The 17,762-nt window shown below is 45.8% G+C and overlaps 1 protein-coding gene across 1 annotated transcript; it reads left to right on the top strand.

Moving 5' to 3' along the window:
• The first annotated feature begins 210 nt into the window (after nucleotides 1–210).
• Nucleotides 211–9,852, top strand: LOC149440288 (uncharacterized). Its single transcript, XM_089658842.1, has 4 exons — nucleotides 211–231; nucleotides 5,268–5,474; nucleotides 5,592–5,733; nucleotides 7,254–9,852. Exons 1-4 carry the CDS (start codon nucleotides 211–213, stop codon nucleotides 8,498–8,500), a joined length of 1,617 nt encoding a protein of 538 aa, XP_089514968.1. The 3' UTR covers nucleotides 8,501–9,852.
• The last annotated feature ends 7,910 nt before the right edge of the window (nucleotides 9,853–17,762 follow it).

Raw genomic sequence — 17,762 nt, forward strand, 5'->3', positions numbered from 1 at the left:
AGATTGGCCCTGTCCTTCCAGGCAGCCTTCCAAGTCACCTCCTTCCAGCTTCTGATCCTCCAAATGCATTGTGTCCATCATGAAGAAACAAGAACATAGAAGTCACAGTGCAGTCATTGTTATTGGAATCGTGACAATAAATCCCTTCCAAGTGCGCATTCACATCAATAATACAAATGGCGGCATTCAGCTCTACTACATGGATCCAAGATGGCCACCGCTGACCCAGATGTAGGTGGAAATGGTGGGGCGGGGCTACTCATTGTGATGTCATCTCCGCCTACATCACTTCTGATCTATGGAACACACGCAGGAAGTAAACAGGAAAACCCCCAAATACATCACAGACCCCTCATGTATGGTGAGGGAACTCTGGAGGGTCTGTGTGATGTTTTCTGCTTTCATAAAAGAATCCGGAGGGAAATGTCATTTGCTGGAAATGTAAAAATGTTTTTAGATTTCTAAATGTCAGAGCTAAAATAATCACTGCTCCCGGCTGCATGGAATGTTTACAGATATTTAGCATTGGTCCATGTTCTCCAGGGCGCCCTCCCCTTCCCCATGATATCTTTGACACTCCCTTGCCTATTAGCCCAGAAAAAAGGAATTTATCATTTGACAGATTTGGCTTCTGTAGCTTTCAATGGGGTTAGGGTTCAACATCAAACCAAACCCAGGACAGTTCAGTCATCACTAGTTCCCATGGATTAGAGTTTGTCCTGCAGACAGATATCCATTTCCCGATGCCCTATGTTGTACAGATTCCTCATGTTCCCCGATACGAGCTCATACATTGGACTTGTTCAACTTTCCAACCACTTGGGAATGGGCTTGGCAAGATACTCTCTCCATGTTGAGGGTATGTAGGCTGGTATGGTTCAGGAGGGGAATGCTAACTCCCCATCCCCCACCCTATCCTGGGCAGCCAGGGTGCATTCTTGGATGGGCCTTGTATGAACTATTAAGGGTCCCTTGCATTTTTTTTACATTCACCTGTCAGTTGGGATTCCCCAGTTGACAACTAAATAGGAGGGGGGTGGAGAGTGTTGTATATCACCCGGTCTTAGGGCACCTACAGCTCCTGACTCCCTATCAACCAGCCTGAGGGGGAAGCTGCCACATTTAGCAGTGATAGTAATACTGCAACTGGAGGTTCAACTTGGCTGAATATCCTTTAGTTCAGCAATTCTCCGACCCCCAAAAAAACAAATTCTGTACAAACATGGGTTCAGTCCAAATCCAGAGCTCATTCCAAATGGTCTGTTTATTAATCCCTTACTGGTCACCAATGGGAGAAGGACCCCTTATATCAGTGGGAGAAGGACCCCTTATATCAGTGGTCAGTAGGGGAAGGACCCCCTTATATCAGTGATCAGTAGGAGAAGGACCCCTTATATCAGTGATCAGTAGGAGAAGGACCCCTTATATCAGTGATCAGTAGTAGAAGGACCCCCTTATATCAGTGATCAGTAGGAGAAGGACCCCTTATATCAGTGATCAGTAGTAGAAGGACTCCCTTATATCAGTGGTCAGTAGTAGAAGGACCCCTTTATATCAGTGATCAGTAGGAGAAGGACCCCTTATATCAGTGATCAGTAGTAGAAGGACCCCCTTATATCAGTGATCAGTAGTAGAAGGATCCCCTTATATCAGTGATCAGTAGTAGAAGGACCCCCTTATATCAGTGATCAGTAGTAGAAGGATCCCCTTATATCAGTGATCAGTAGTAGAAGGACCCCCTTATATCAGTGATCAGTAGGAGAAGGACCCCCTTATATCAGTGATCAGTAGGAGAAGGACCCCCCTTATATCAGGGGTCAGTAGGAGAAGTATTTCCTTATATCAGTTGTCAGTAGAAGGACCCCTTATATCAGTGATCAGTAGGAGAAGGACCCCTTATATCAGTGATCAGTAGTAGAAGGACTCCCTTATATCAGTGGTCAGTAGTAGAAGGACCCCTTTATATCAGTGGTCAGTAGGAGAAGAACCCCCTTATATCAGTGATCAGTAGGAGAAGGACCCCTTATATCAGTGATCAGTAGGAGAAGGACCCCTTATATCAGTGATCAGTAGTAGAAGGACCCCCTTATATCAGTGATCAGTAGGAGAAGGACCCCTTATATCAGTGATCAGTAGTAGAAGGACTCCCTTATATCAGTGGTCAGTAGGAGAAGGACCCCCCTTATATCAGTGATCAGTAGGAGAAGGACCCCTTATATCAGTGATCAGTAGGAGAAGGACCCCCTTATATCAGTGATCAGTAGGAGAAGGACCCCTTATATCAGCTGTCAGTAGGAGAAGGACCCCCTTATATCAGTGATCAGTAGGAGAAGGACCCCCTTATATCAGTGATCAGTAGGAGAAGGACCCCTTATATCAGTTGTCAGTAGTAGAAGGACCCCCTTATATCAGTTGTCAGTAGAAGGACCCTCCTTATATCAGTGATCAGTAGGAGAAGGACCCCCTTATATCAGTGGTCAGTAGGAGAAGGATCCCCTTATATCAGTGATCAGTAGGAGAAGGACCCCTTATATCAGTGATCAGTAGGAGAAGGACCCCTTATATCAGTGATCAGTAGGAGAAGGACCCCTTATATCAGTGATCAGTAGGACATTCTTAATGTTCATCAGTGGGAAGACTGCCCCTCTTACAGATCATTGATGTCAGTTGTTACTGAGAGACATAAATTGTTGACTTTCCAGGAGCCCCTAGAAACCACTAGAACATCTTTCCACTAGAACATCTAGTCCATCCATATTTAACAGATTGAGACAGGAATTGTTCATTGTTGAAGAAGCCCCTAGAAACTTTTGGAGGACCCATGGCTGAGAAAGGAAGGATTAGGCAGTTATATATTTCTGTCCCCCTTGGTGGGAGTGGAGGTGACCCCTCTATAAGGATCTACAGTCCATACACACCCAGCACAAGGCCGGGGTCACACTACCAGACGCTTATCAGGGCTGCAGTTCCTCTGAGCTCCACAAGGTGGGGATCTCACTTCTACCCAGACAGGAAGTCTCTATGGAAGACAGGAAGTGATGTCAGGTGCAGACAGGAAGTGATGTCAGATGCAGACAGGTAATTCTATGAATGAGGAAGTAAGGAGACATTCCTGGATGTGGCAGCAGAGGAGGTAATACGTAGATGAACCCCTTCAGGGGGAGGAGTTGATGATAATATATTTGCTCCCAAAACTGGCCTACATGGTTCAGTTTCATCGTTCAGCCAGCGGGATGACCATAAAAACTGAAGTGATTCCCCCATCCACACATTGGAGGTGGATGGGGGAATCCTCCCCGCTGCACTCTTGTATTCTGACAATGGGGGGACTCCTCCGCTCTCAGAATACACGGATCAGCACTGAAGCTATTGGCTGCAGCCACTGGGGGAGTGGCTTTTATCTGGCAGTGACCACAAATGGATGGAAATGTGAGCGATCCCTGCTGAACCAGCTGAATTTCCATGGATCTATGGTCACCTTCAGTGACTTCCTCCCCTCCCCCTCATCTCCTTCATGATGGAAGTCATGCTGAGATCATCTCCCATTGGCTGAGCAATATTCTCATTTGTCTCTCAGCTCCTTCTTGCTATTCCTCGTCCTGCCTGTTGTTTCCTTGGATTGATTTTCTGTGTAGTGACCCCGGCTTGGTCTCTTGGATGCGCTCGTCTGTTGCTTGCCCTGACCTTTCTCCTGATTCCTGGATCTCCTCCTCATCTCTCCTCCATATCCTCTTACACAGCTTTTCTCCACACCTGCAGTGACCCTGGGGGGAGGAAACTTGGCACCAGCACGCCGCCAAATCCATCCCCACCATTAGGGGCTCTGGAGACAATTGTCTGCTATTTACACTCCGTTCCTCCGCACGTCACCTGATCACATGACAGCTTGCTTCCACAGATTCCGGACAGATTTCTGGATGGTAAAGGTCAAAGGTCACTCTTCAGTTTAGGAGTGGTAGGACGCACCCAGGAACAAGGATTCGGTTTATACGGGAGCCTCATATAGAGGACCCCTCAAATCTCCCCATCCAAATGTCCCTCTATCAAGAGTCTATATGTCCTATGACATCACACTGACCACAGCTCCTCCCCCCAATGTCCCTCCATCCGGAGTCAGAGAATCCTATGACATCACACTGACCTCACAGCTCCTCCTCCCAATGTCCCTCCATCCAGAGTCAGAATCCTATGACATCACACTGACCTCACAGCTCCTCCTCCCAATGTCCCTCCATCCAGAGTCAGAGAATCCTATGACATCACACTGACCTCACAGCTCCTCCTCCCAATGTCCCTCCATCCGGAGTCAGAGAATCCTATGACATCACACTGACCTCACAGCCCCTCCCCCCAATGTCCCTCCATCTGTCTCTTTTATCTTTTTTTTCTATGCTCTTAGAATGTAGGCCCTTGGCATTGTTATGTGCAAAGCAGGGCCATTGATTCTGCAATGTATGCTATGATGCCAGAATGGCTGCAAAAAAAATTTAACCTTCAGAATGAGGGAGGGGGGGCTGTGTGCATAATTATACCTCAGCCTGAAGTGGGGCTTTAGTAAAACACAGACCTGACTGGAGAGGTGAGGAGGATTCTGGGAATATCATTTGATGTGACTATTTGTGTTCAGATGTAGAGTTTTCCTCCTGTGAAGTCTGGAGATCATATGACATCACATTGCCTCCACCTCCCTCCCTGATAGAAGAGAGAAAGAAGAAGAAGATTCTAGAAGTCACCAGAGAGATCACTGAGCTGCTGACAGGAGAGGTGAGCGGTGCCGGGAATTCTGGGACATTCTCCAGTAACAGACAAGGGATGTGTCTGGATGGTGACTGTATCATTGTGTGTGTCAGGTTCCTATAAGGTGTCAGGGTGTCACTGTCTATTTCTCCATGGAGGAGTGGGAGTATTTAGAAGGACACAAGGATCTCTACAAGGACGTCATGATGGACAATCAGCCGCCCCTCACATCACCGGGTAAGAGGAGACTTTATTGTAAAGGAGAGAGCAGTACGGAGGATCCACCTAGATCCCCCATCATCTGATAAACACATAGAAACAATGGATTCAGTCAGTGTGTGTGTTTCCTACAGATGGATCCAGTCATGGGAACCCACCAGAGAGATGTCCCCGTCCTCTGTATTCCCGGGATTCCACACAGGAAGGTCACACCATCCCTCACCATCATCAGGTAGATGATGACAATTATTGGTAGTTGTGATTTATACACAGCATGTTTGTTACAATGAATGTTTTATTATATCTTTCAGAGTGGAATCCTCGGGGATGATAATATTGATGTTAAAGAAGAGTATAAAGAGGAGGATGAGGAGTATGGAGTGATGGAGGAGTTTTCAGAAGGACACAAGGATATGATGGAGCCACCTAATACCAGGAACCCACCAGAGAGATGTCCCCGTCCTCTGTATTCAAGGAATTCCACACAGGAAGGTCACACCATCCCTCACCATTACCAGGTTGGTGGGATGGAGCATCTAGAACATGGATTCATAGAAGTGATTTTTTTTATGTGATGCAACAATATTGGAGTTTATGTTTTACAGATGAACTCTTCTATTATTATTTCATTTTAGGGTGAAGATCTGATAGATATAAAAGTTGAGATTAAATCAGAAGAAGAAGAGGCGTATGTGAGGGATGATCAGCAGTCTATGGAGGAGGATGGAATAACGGGGACATTTATAGAGGAGGACACTCCTACAGAGATCAGCACAGGTGGGTCATGAACACTAAATCCATTCCTCCACCCATACTGCTCACTGATTGGTCCAGAGTAGGGCGGGGACTGGGTGATATCAGCCTGTAATCCCCTGGTCACTTTCCTGAGCTGTGTTCCCCGTCCTGTATTCCTGGATTTCTCTCGGATAATCTTCCTTCTCTGTGCTGCAGACACAATTTATGTATCTAGACTGGATTTATGGAGGTTCTGGGGATCAGCTGGCAGCAAATACTCTATGTTCTAATATACTCTATGTTGTACATTACATACTCCTGACCCCTGCACTATATACTCTATGTTGTACATTACATACTCCTGACCCCTGCACTATATACTCTATGTTGTACATTACATACTCCTGACCCCTGCACTATATACTCTATGTTGTACATTACATAGTCCTGACCCCTGCACTATATACTCTATGTTGTACATTACATACTCCTCCTGACCCCTGCACTATATACTCTATGTTGTACATTACATACTCCTGACCCCTGCACTATATACTCTATGTTGTACATTACATACTCCTGACCCCTGCACTATATACTCTATGTTGTACATTACATACTCCTGACCCCTGCACTATATACTCTATGTTGTACATTACATACTCCTGACCCCGGCACTATATACTCTATGTTGTACATTACATACTCCTGACCCCTGCACTATATACTCTATGTTGTACATTACATACTCCTGACCCCTGCACTATATACTCTATGTTGTACATTACATACTCCTGACCCCTGCACTATATACTCTATGTTGTACATTACATACTCCTGACCCCTGCACTATATACTCTATGTTGTACATTACATACTCCTGACCCCTGCACTATATACTCTATGTTGTACATTCCATAGACCTGACTTCTGCTCCCCCCCTCCCCCCACTGCTATATATACACATAATATGGATTCTCTTTTGTTCCCCCCATTTCCTCCCAGCTGGACATTTTATATTGGATGATGTGATTGGAGCACAGACTTTTACATGGTGATAATAATGTGATAACATCCTCCAACTTTGGACCCTTAAACAGAAAGTGATAATGAGGGAGGAGTCAATACCCCAATGATGGTGGTCTTCAGGATCAGTCCAGTCTTCATCTTGGTTGTTCTCCCCCCATCCTCACTCTCTGACCTCTGGTGGGGCTCAGCCCCGCTGTTCTTCATGACTAAATCATGGACTAAATAAGGAAGTGCAGTACTTCTTGTGTTGGGAAGATGGCGATGAGTGATAGAGGGGGTGGGGACCCTCGTCCTATAATCCCCTCATCACTGTCCCTCCTATAAAAGACAGTCCTGGTTGTTTCCTCACTCTCTGACTAAGGTCCATGAATAAAGAAATGACCTGGTAGGAGATCAGAGGAGCCATTTCCTAGTTCCCTTGAGCGTGGAATTGTAAGCTCCTCAGAGACCAAGCTGCCTGATGTGGGCGGAGTCCTGGTTTGGGGGAACCAATCAGCTCCTGTCTAGTAATCCTCTTTGTCTTTGTATTTTAGTCCATGGCCGGGAGATGAGGAAAACCTCCGAGGATTGTCTCACTTTGTCTCCAGACTGGAAAGTAGAAGATGAGGACATCACCCAGTATAGTCCAGGAGAAAACCCGGCTCCCTCCAATGTCCATCCGGCACCACCCAGTGTAGATGGACCATCGGATTCCTCGTATCCTGAGGAACCTCAGACTGTGCGGGACCGGGCCGGCCTTCCAACAGGGAAGAGGTTCTCCTGTACTGAGTGCGGGAAAGGTTTCCATTGTAAATCCAATCTTAATAGGCATAAAAGATCTCACATGGGGGAGAAGCCGTATTCCTGTCCTGAGTGCGGGAAATGTTTTTCACAAAAGTCCAATCTCTACATACATCAGAGATTGCACACAGGGGAGAAGCCATATTTCTGTCCTGAGTGCGGAAAATGTTTTTCAAAAACGTCCCATCTCTACAGACATCAGAGATCTCACACAGGGGAGAAGCCGTATTCCTGTCCTGAGTGCGGGAAATGTTTTTCAGACAAAACTAGTCTTCACACACATCAGAGATCTCACACAGGAGAGAAGCCTTATGCCTGTCCTGAGTGCGGGAAATGTTTTTCAGATAAGTCCAATCTTTACTCACATCAGAGATTGCACACAGGGGAGAAGCCGTATTCCTGTCCTGTGTGCGGAAAATGTTTTTCAGACAAGGCTAGTCTTCACACACATCATAGATCTCACACAGGGGAGAAGCCATATTCCTGTCCTGAGTGCGGGAAATGTTTTTCACAGAAGTCCAATCTTTACACACATCAGAGATCTCACACAGGGGAGAAGCCGTATTCCTGTCCTGAGTGCAGGAAATGTTTTTCAGACAAAACTAGTCTTCACAGACATCAGAGATCTCACACAGGAGAGAAGCCTTATGCCTGTCCTGCGTGTGGGAAATGTTTTTCAGATAAGTCCAATCTTTACTCACATCAGAGATCTCACACAGGGGAGAAGCCGTATTCCTGTTCTGTGTGTGGAAAATGTTTTTCAGACAAGGCTAGTCTTCACGCACATCATAGATCTCACACAGGGGAGAAGCCATATTCCTGTCCTGAGTGTGGGAAATGTTTTTCACGGAAGTCCAATCTTTACACACATCAGAGATCTCACACGGGGGAGAAACCGTATTCCTGTCCTGAGTGCGGGAAATGTTTTTCACAGAAGTCCAATCTTTACACACATCAGAGATCTCACACGGGAGAGAAGCCGTATTCCTGTCATGAGTGAGGGAAATGTTCCTCACTGAAGTCCTGTCTTCCTGTACATCAGGGGTCCCACACAACCCTGGAGGTGTATTAGCTCCTTGAGTGCGGGAAATGTCTTCTAGATGAATGTTGCTGGACATCCCAGCTCTCATGTGGGGAAGAAGCACACCCTGATATACACCTCAGATATACTCCATGGCTGATCTTCATCATGGAAGAAACAGTTCATAAGGAGATCAGAGGTCCTCAAAGACATGGATGAAGTGTGGGACCGGGTTGGCCATTGATGGCAGGAGAAGAATATAAATGGAGTCCTGTCCTGTTATTGGCTGAGTACATTTTGTGGTGGAAGATTTTGTAACCATTTAGGGGTCTAAAAAAAATAAATAAATCGAGGAACAAATGTGACCGACATTCTGCCCATATTTATTTTCTATGAACGTTGTCTCCATCTAGTGGCCATAGTGTAATTTCCTATAAATAGCCCCCTTATCTTCCTTGGTCAGACATGGCTTCATCCTCATCCCTGAGATCACACTCCGACACACATGAGTACTGTAGACTCTGCAGGACACAACAATAAAAATGGAGTCCTGCCCTGTGATTGGCTGAGTACATTTTGTGGTGGGAGATTTCACAAACACTTGGAGGTCTATGGAGAACAATGTTGAACGGATGTGACCCCCATTCTCCAGCTGGGAGGAGTTTTGGCCGTATTTTATTTCTTATGATCATTGGCTCCATCTAGTGGCCATAATATCATATTGGGCTAGTTTTACTGATGGAGAGATTTCAGAAAAATCACCTCATTGTGGCCACTAGATGGAGCCGGCGATCATAGGAAATCACTGTGTTACTTAACATATGGCCAGATGTTGTCACAGCTGGAGGAATGATTGTCTCATTGGTCCAATGAATGTTCTATAAATAGAGCCCTTGGTTTCCTTCATCAGACACGCCCCCATACTAATCCCTGAGGTCACACTCCCACACCCTGAGGTCACACTCCCGCACCCTGAGGTCACACTCCCGCACTCTGAGGTCACAATCCCGCACTCTGAGGTCACTCTCCCGCTCTCTGAGGTCACACTCCCGCTCTCTGAGGTCACACTCCCGCACTCTGAGGTCACACTCCCACACTCTGAGGTCACACTCCCGCACCCTGAGGTCACACTCCCGCACCCTGAGGTCATACTCCCGCACCCTGAGGTCACACTCCCGCACTCTGAGACCCATAAAACTTTATTTTGGTGGTATTTATTCACCGCTGGAATTTCTATTTTTTTTTGCTATATAAATGAAAATGTCCAAAAACTTTGAAAAAAAAGTGTTTGTCTTATAAAATGTTGCGAATAAATAATCTTTCTTCATAAATCTTGACTAAAATGTATTCAGATATCTTTTTAGTAAAAAAAAACCCAAATTATATATAACCAAAAATTATAATTTTTAAAAAAAAAATTTACATTTATATTTTTTTATATTATTATTTATGTTTTTTTACACCCATAAAGGCTGCAAAAGCAATAATTTCTCCTTCTCTCTGGCTCCATTCTTGCAGCCATTAAGAAATACTGTGAGAGCTGTGATTGGTCACAGCTTGTCACATGGTACAAGTCTGTTGGGAATAGCCCTGTACCATGTGACCTCGGTGATCATTCACAGATTTCACTAGTAGTAAGCAATGATATCAGGAAGTGACATTCTCCTTACTACTGTTCATGTGATCACTTGTCTTCAGTTCACTGGTCTTCCCAGTGAATGGCTGTGCTGGGAGGGGGTATGTCAGGACAAATCTGATGATTGGAGGAGAGCAGACCGAGCTCCCAACACAGCTACAGAACTGACCACGATGAGCTCTCATGCCTAGTGTGGTCAGTTTTTAATAGGAAATCAGAGGGACTGGCAGGATCACACAAAGGAAGCAATACAGAGAGGAGAGGAGACGTCTTCATACCAGGACATGGGACAGCCGGCACAGATCAGGAATAGGACATGTTGGAGGAACATATTCTTTGAAGGAGAAGTTCAGGCAAAGCTCTTTTGTCTGTACTTCTCCTGTGGATCAGAGGAGTTCAGTTCATTCTGATCTCCTGTGACCCATTTTCAGGTGAAGCCCGCTGTCAGCTGACGTCACTCAGCCGGCCCAGTCTGGGGAAAGATCCCGACATCAGAGTCTGGACCAGCTGCACCCTCCCCCTCCACAGCCCAGTGAGTGGGGGGGGGCAGGGCAGAGAGCGGTGACTGACATTCTCTGCTCAGAACGGCTGTGAGAACTCATGGTCAGCAATCACGTGATCGCTGAGTTCTCACACTTGGAGCCAGCGGGGGATGGGTGCAGCATCCACCTAGGGGCAAGGATGATTTTACAAAGTCAATAAATAAATGCCATACTTTTCTGGCCTTTAGATGGCGCTAAGTATCATAGAAATTAGAACCATCTTATTGCCAAATGTGGTATTCTCCATTTTATATCCATGGAAACCATTCACCCCGCTCAGCACAGAGCCTACTCCCTCTACTCCCCCCATCCCATTCACACAGAGGGAATGACAGGCACATTCACCGGGTGTATTGCTGTGCAATTGTTTTATGAACAGACTCCTAGATGATTACAGCTACTTATATAGGGACATCAATTTACATATTACCCATCAGTCCCCGCCCCCGAGGAGCCGACAGTCTAAGGACCTAACTAACATTCATACATACACATACTAGGGGCCAATATAGACAGAAGCCAATTACCTTCCAGCATGTCTTTGGAGGGTGGAAGGAAACCGGAGTACCCAGAGGAAACCCTCGCAGGCACAGGGAGAACATGCATACTCCAGACAGTTAGGGAAGTGGTTTGAATTCAAATCAATGACATTAGAGCTGCTAGGAGGAAGTGCTAACCACTGAGCCACTGTGCTGCAGAATATGTTTCTATAAAGGTGGGAAGTATGTAGCAGTGAATAGACCTCCCAGCAATGTTATTACCAGGCTGCAGCTAGGGGGCGCTCTAATGTGTACAGTGTGACCCCAGCAGAGGGATCCCATCTAGCCCACATTAACCCTCTCACTGCCAGAGCTGTTTCTGCATTTTTCTTTTGCGTACATATTAAACCGCAGACTTTGGGCCTGAAGATTAGTTAAACCCCCAAACATATATATCATGACATCAGAGGCCCTGGAGAATAAAATGGTGATAGTTTTGAATTTTTGAGAATAGAAATACATTATTTTACCAATTTGTTAGTAAAATATAAAAGATGAGGTTGTGCCAAGTCAATAGATACCCAACATGTCCAGCCCTAAAATGGGGTGTGCCATGCAGCAGGTGAGTCCATTGTGCTGAAATTTAATTGCAGCAACTCAAAATGATACTCAATAGTTTGTATGGCCCCCACGTGCTTGTATGCATGCCTGACAACGTTGGGGGAGGCTCCTAATGAGACGATGGATGGTGTCCTGGGGGATATCCTCCCAGATCTGGACCAGGGAACCACTGAGCTCCTGGACAGTCTGAGGTGCAACCTGGCAGAGTTGGACGGACCAAAACATAACATCCCAGAGGGGTTCTATTGGATTTAGGTTTGGTGGCCATTCAATGGTATCAATTCCTTTATCCTCCAGGAACTGCCTGCATACTCTCCCCACATGAGGCCAGGCATTGTCTGCACCAGAAGGAACTCAGGACCCACTGCACCAGGAGGAAAACAAGGACCCACCGCACCAGCGTAGGGTCTGATAATGGCCTAATATCATTCAGGGTGCCATTGTCTAGCCTGTAGAGGTCTGTACGTCCCTCCATGGATATGCCCCCCCAGACCATCACTGACCCACCACCAAAACAGTTATGCTGAACCATGTTACAGGCAGCATAACATTCTCCACGGCTTCTCCAGACCATTGCATGTCTGTCACATGTGCTCAGGGTGAACCTGCCTCATCTGTGAAAAGCACAGGGTGCCCCGTGGTGGACCTGCCAATTCTGATGTTGAATGGCAAATGCCAATCCAGCTCTGTGGTGCAGAGCAGGGAGCATAGGACCCACTAGAGGACGTCAGGCCCTCAGTACACCCTCATGAAGTCTGTTTCTGATTGTTTGGTCAGAGACATTCACACCTGCTGGAGGTCATTTTGTAGGGCTCTGGCAGTGCTGTTCCTCCTTGCACTAAGGAGCAGATACCGGTCCTGCTGATGGGTTTAGGACCTTCTATGGCCCTGTCCAGCTCTCTTAGAGTAACTGTTCGTCTCCTGGAATCTCCTCCATGCTCTTGAGACTGTGCTGGGAGACACAGCAAACCTTCTGGCAATGGCACGTATTGATGTGCCATCCTGGAGGAGTTGGACTGCCTGTGCAACCTCTGTAGGGTCCAGGTATGGCCTCATGCTACCAGTGGTGATACCGACCCGAGCCAAATGCCAAACTAGTGAAAAACAGTCAGAAAAGATGATTAGGGAAAAAATGTCAGTGGCCTCTGTGACGATCGCGGCTTCAGACCCCAGCCCCTCTCACCAAACGACTAGCCAATCAAACCGTGCTGTCATGTGCGTAACAATGCCACACCCAGCACAACGATTTTCCAGCTAATGGACCGCAGATCGACATACCGGCAGCCTGAATGCGCTTGTTACTGGGTCAGGTTAATTATGCAATTAACCCTTCACACTGCCACCACCTCCTTTTTATACAGAGAAAGAGGAAACTCAGCAATACACTAGGATGATTGGTTAATTGACAGTATACCCCTATCTCTACAGACTGGTTATACAGAGGGTTAAACACTCATTTATTTATTTCAGGTACTTATATAGTGCTGTCAATTTACACAACGCTTTCAACATATATACCTATATTGAACATTTACATCAGTCCCTAACCCTCAACGGGGGTACAATCTAAGGTCCCTAACTTACATTCATACATACACATATTACGGTCAATTTAGACAGGATCCAATTCACCTACCAGCATGTCTTTGGAGTGTGGGAGGAAACCCACACAAGTAGAGGGAGAACATGCAAACTCCATGCAGGAGGCACCATGGTCAGGAATCGAACCCATGACCGGCGCTAACCACTAAGCCACTGTGCCACCCGCAGCAGGGACTCGTAAATTGCAATTAAGAGCTATAGAAACAATTCAACACTTTCAGAAAGTAAGATTTATTACTAAAAGGTCAAAAGGGTGCAGTAGAAATATTTACAGGAAGAAGATGTATCATATATATATATAAATACACAGAGCAATACAGCACAGCAAACAGATAACAGAAAGAAGTTTAGGTAAGTACTTGCCAAATAAATTCCTGGGGTTAGCAGTTTCAAGTCTGATGAGCTAAAAAAGGGGTTTCTGGTCTCTCATTGGGTTTCATTGTTGCCGTGAGATTCTCCTTTGCTTTCTGTCCGATAGATGTTATATCGAACGGTCCTCACTTGTCTGACTCCTCACAAGAACTAACTGCGTCTTTTTCCTACACAAAACCTCTTCCCACGATGGACAAGCCAAGCCTTATTTGGCAAGAGGATTGTATAGACAGCCCCTTAGCAAGGTGTGCTGAATGCGTTCCTGAGGGAGGGGGGAAATCGGAGGAGAGAGACTGATTTGGGAGTTTAAGAGAAATACCAAGATATAGTTGTTTGGAGCAGAATGGATGACCGCTCCCATCTCTGTGTGCATGATTGTGACAGCCTCCACCTGTAAAACCATGTCTGTTTTGGGGGTCGTCTCATTTTTGCCCATCTAGTGTACCTGTTGTTCATTTTATTAACACCAAAGCAGCTGAAACTGATGAACAACCCCCTCTGCTACTTACCTGAGCAGATCAATATCCCAGGAGGTTCATTGGCTTGGTGGTAGACTCGGATTAGAAAGTCTTCCTTTCATTTTTTTGAGCAATATCTATCTATATCTATTCATATGTATGATTTGACTGTCTGAGTGTCAGCTCTTTATAATCCCATTTTTCTGACTGCTCTTCTTTAACAATGTCACACGTGAAGATCTCTTTGTATCATCTTAGCTTGAGTCTAGTAGGAACGTGTGGATTCTGTTCATTCCTTCCACCTTCCAGTGGCAGTTGCTGCATATTCTTCTCAGGAAATTGTTGGCCTCATGGATCTGTTGCTACTAGAAGGTTTGTTATGGAATGACTGAGGCTCTGTTTTCATCTAAAATATAAAATCTATAAAAGAGATAACATCAGCGCAGAGTTGGAGGAAACAGAACAGACCTCCCTGTTGGCCCCAAACTGATCCCCAAAAAACTACCCATGAACCCCAATCCCTTCATCCTGGGGGGAGTAAAGATGATCAAACCTGATAAGGACACCCCGTCCTGGACTCATCTCCATCCCATCTCTTTCCTAAATGTCGATGTCTAAATCCTCATCCAATTTCTATCTAAATGGCTGAATTTATCCCCAAATCTCCTCATTTATAAAGTCTAAGTGGGCTTTGTTCCCTATAGACAAGCAGCCGGCAATGTCTGACACACAATCCTCCTGAACCATCGAGTCCATCAGAGATCAGAACAGATGCTGCTTTCTTTGGATATGTACAAAGCAGATGAGACACCATCATGGTCCTATCTACCCCCCACCCTAACTCACTGGGGTCTAGGTGATGTCTTCCTGAAATGGGTCATGGCTCTATACAGCCCCCATCTGTGATGAGTCAATGCCATGGAGTCCAGTCTTCCTGCTTTCTGATTTGTTATTGAACATGTCAGGGATGTCACCCCCCCTCCCCCATTCATTCTAGCACCAGAACCGCTGGCTGCGCAGATCAGATCCAACCTGTGCATTAACCCTTTCTCTGCCGGGCCCTGAGATCCCCTTTTAACCCCTTGCCTACCGGGCACTGTCACCCCCTTCCTGCCCAGGCCAGTTTTCAGCTTTCAGCGCTCTCACACTTTGAATGACACCAACTTTTCATCATTTTTGAGACAGATAGAGCTTTCTTTTCTTTTCTTTTGGTGGTATTTAATCACCACCGGGGGGCTTTTATTTTTTGCTAAACAAACTAAAAAATTACACAATTTTGAAAAAAGTTTCTGTTATAAAATGTAAATAAGTAATTTTTCTCCTTCACTGATGTGTGCTTATGAGGCTGCACTGATAGATGGTACTGATAGGTGACACTGATGGGTACTGACAGGCATCATTGATGGGCACTGAAAGGTAGCACTGATGGGCACTGAAAGGTAGCACTGATGGGCACTGATAGGTGACACTGACTGGCAGTGATAGGTGCCACTGACTGGCACTGATAGGCAGCACCAACTGGCACTGATAGGCAGCACTGATGGGTACTGATAGATTGCACATATGAGGAGGCATTGATGGGCATTGACAGGTATCAGTGATGGGCACTGAAAGGCAGCACTGATAGGCAGCAGTGATAGGCAGCACTGATCGGTACTGATAGACTGCACTGATGAGGAGGCACTGATGGACATTGACAGGCATCACTAGTGGACACTGAAAGGCTGCTCTGATGGGCACTGATATTTGGCATTGATGGGCACTGATATTTGGCATTGATGTACACTGATTGGAGGCAAAGGTGGGCACTGAAAGGCAGCACTGATGGAGCTGCACTGATGATCATTGCCCTGATTAAAAGTGTAGAGGAGAGGACTGCCGATAGCAGCATTTCCTGTTTACATGTGATCAGGTGTGATTGGACACAGCTGATCACATGGTAGAGCCTACATCATTGGCTCTTTACCATGATCAGTGATCCACTGTGTCCCCGGGGGCGTGCATGTGCAGATAGAGTGGGAGGATGTCATATGTCCTCCCAGAACAAGAGAGCTCCCCCCCATCCCTCATTTCTCTGTACGGTGGGCAGGAAGCGGTTAAACTCAGGTGGTCAGACCATTTTTGAAATGTTTCCATTTTTTTTTTTTTTTTTTACAAACAGCCTTGAAAATTGAGAAAATCAAATCTACACAAAACTGTCAAAGAGCAATTTTATTTAAAAATTATAATTTTTCACTTACAGTTTCCAAAACGTATAAAACCGTACATTTTATGAAAGCACAGGATGGGTAGAATGAAAAGAAGGTGACACCCCAAATCACACATTTTCTGAAAGCATAGGATTGGTAGAATGAAGAGAATTTGCCCCCCCCCCCCACACAAACTACATTTTATGAAAGCATAGTAGCGGCAGAATAAAAAGAAAGTGACCTCCCCCCCAAACTGTACATTTTCTGAAAGCATAGAAGCGGGAGAATAAAAACGTGACCCCCCCTAAATCGTAAATTTTCTGAAAGCATAGAAGCGGGAGAATAAATAGGTGACCCCCCCTAAATCATACATTTTCTGAAAGCATAGAAGCGGGAGAATAAATAGGTGACCCCCCCTAAATCATACATTTTCTGAAAGCATAAGGCAGGTAGAATAAAAAGAAGGGGGGGGTCCCTAACTGGGTACATTTTATGAAGGCTTAGGACAGTGATGGCGAACCTTTTTGAGCCCGAATGCCCAAACTGCAACACAAAACCAACTTTTTTATTTCAAAGTGCCAACACTGGAATTAATCACTTGCCTACCGGGCACTTCTACCCCCTTCCTGCCCAGGACAATTTTCAGCTTTCAGTGCTGTTGCACTTAACAAAGACAATTGTGCGGTCATGCAACACTGTAACCATATGCAATTTTTATCATTTTTTCACACAAATAGAGCTTTTTTTGGTGGTATTTAATCACCACTGGGTGTTTTATTTTTTGCACTATAAATGAAAAAAGAGCAAAAAATTAAAAACATAAAAGGTTTCCTTTGCTTCTATTCTAAAATTTTGCAAACAGGTAATATTTCTTCTTTGATGTGCGTTGGTGAGGCAGCACTGATAGGCAGCACTGATGGGCATTGATGAGGCGGCACAGATAGGTAGCACTGATGAGGCGGCACTGGTGAGCATTGATGAGGAGGCTCTGATGATGCACTGATATGCAGGAAATGATGGGCACTGATAAGAGGCACTGACAGCACCAACTGGAGGCACTGACAGACGGCACTGACCGGCGGCACTGCTGGGCATCATTGATGGGTGGCACTGATGGGCAGCACTAATGAGGTGTCACAGATAGGTGGCACTGATAGGCGACACTGATAATGGGTACTGATAGACAGCTCTGATAGGTGGCATTGACTGACATCACTGCTGGGCACTGACTGGCACAACCGCTGGGCACTGACTGGCACAACCGCTGGGCACTGACTGGCAGCACTGCTGGGCTGCACTGATGGGCACTGGTGGGTGGCACTGGTGGGCACAGGTGGGCGGC

The sequence above is a fragment of the Staurois parvus genome, unplaced genomic scaffold, assembly GCF_062004578.1.
Source record: "Staurois parvus isolate SC_StPar_1 unplaced genomic scaffold, SC_StPar_1.0 ptg001098l, whole genome shotgun sequence".
Taxonomy (NCBI): Eukaryota; Metazoa; Chordata; class Amphibia; order Anura; family Ranidae; genus Staurois; species Staurois parvus.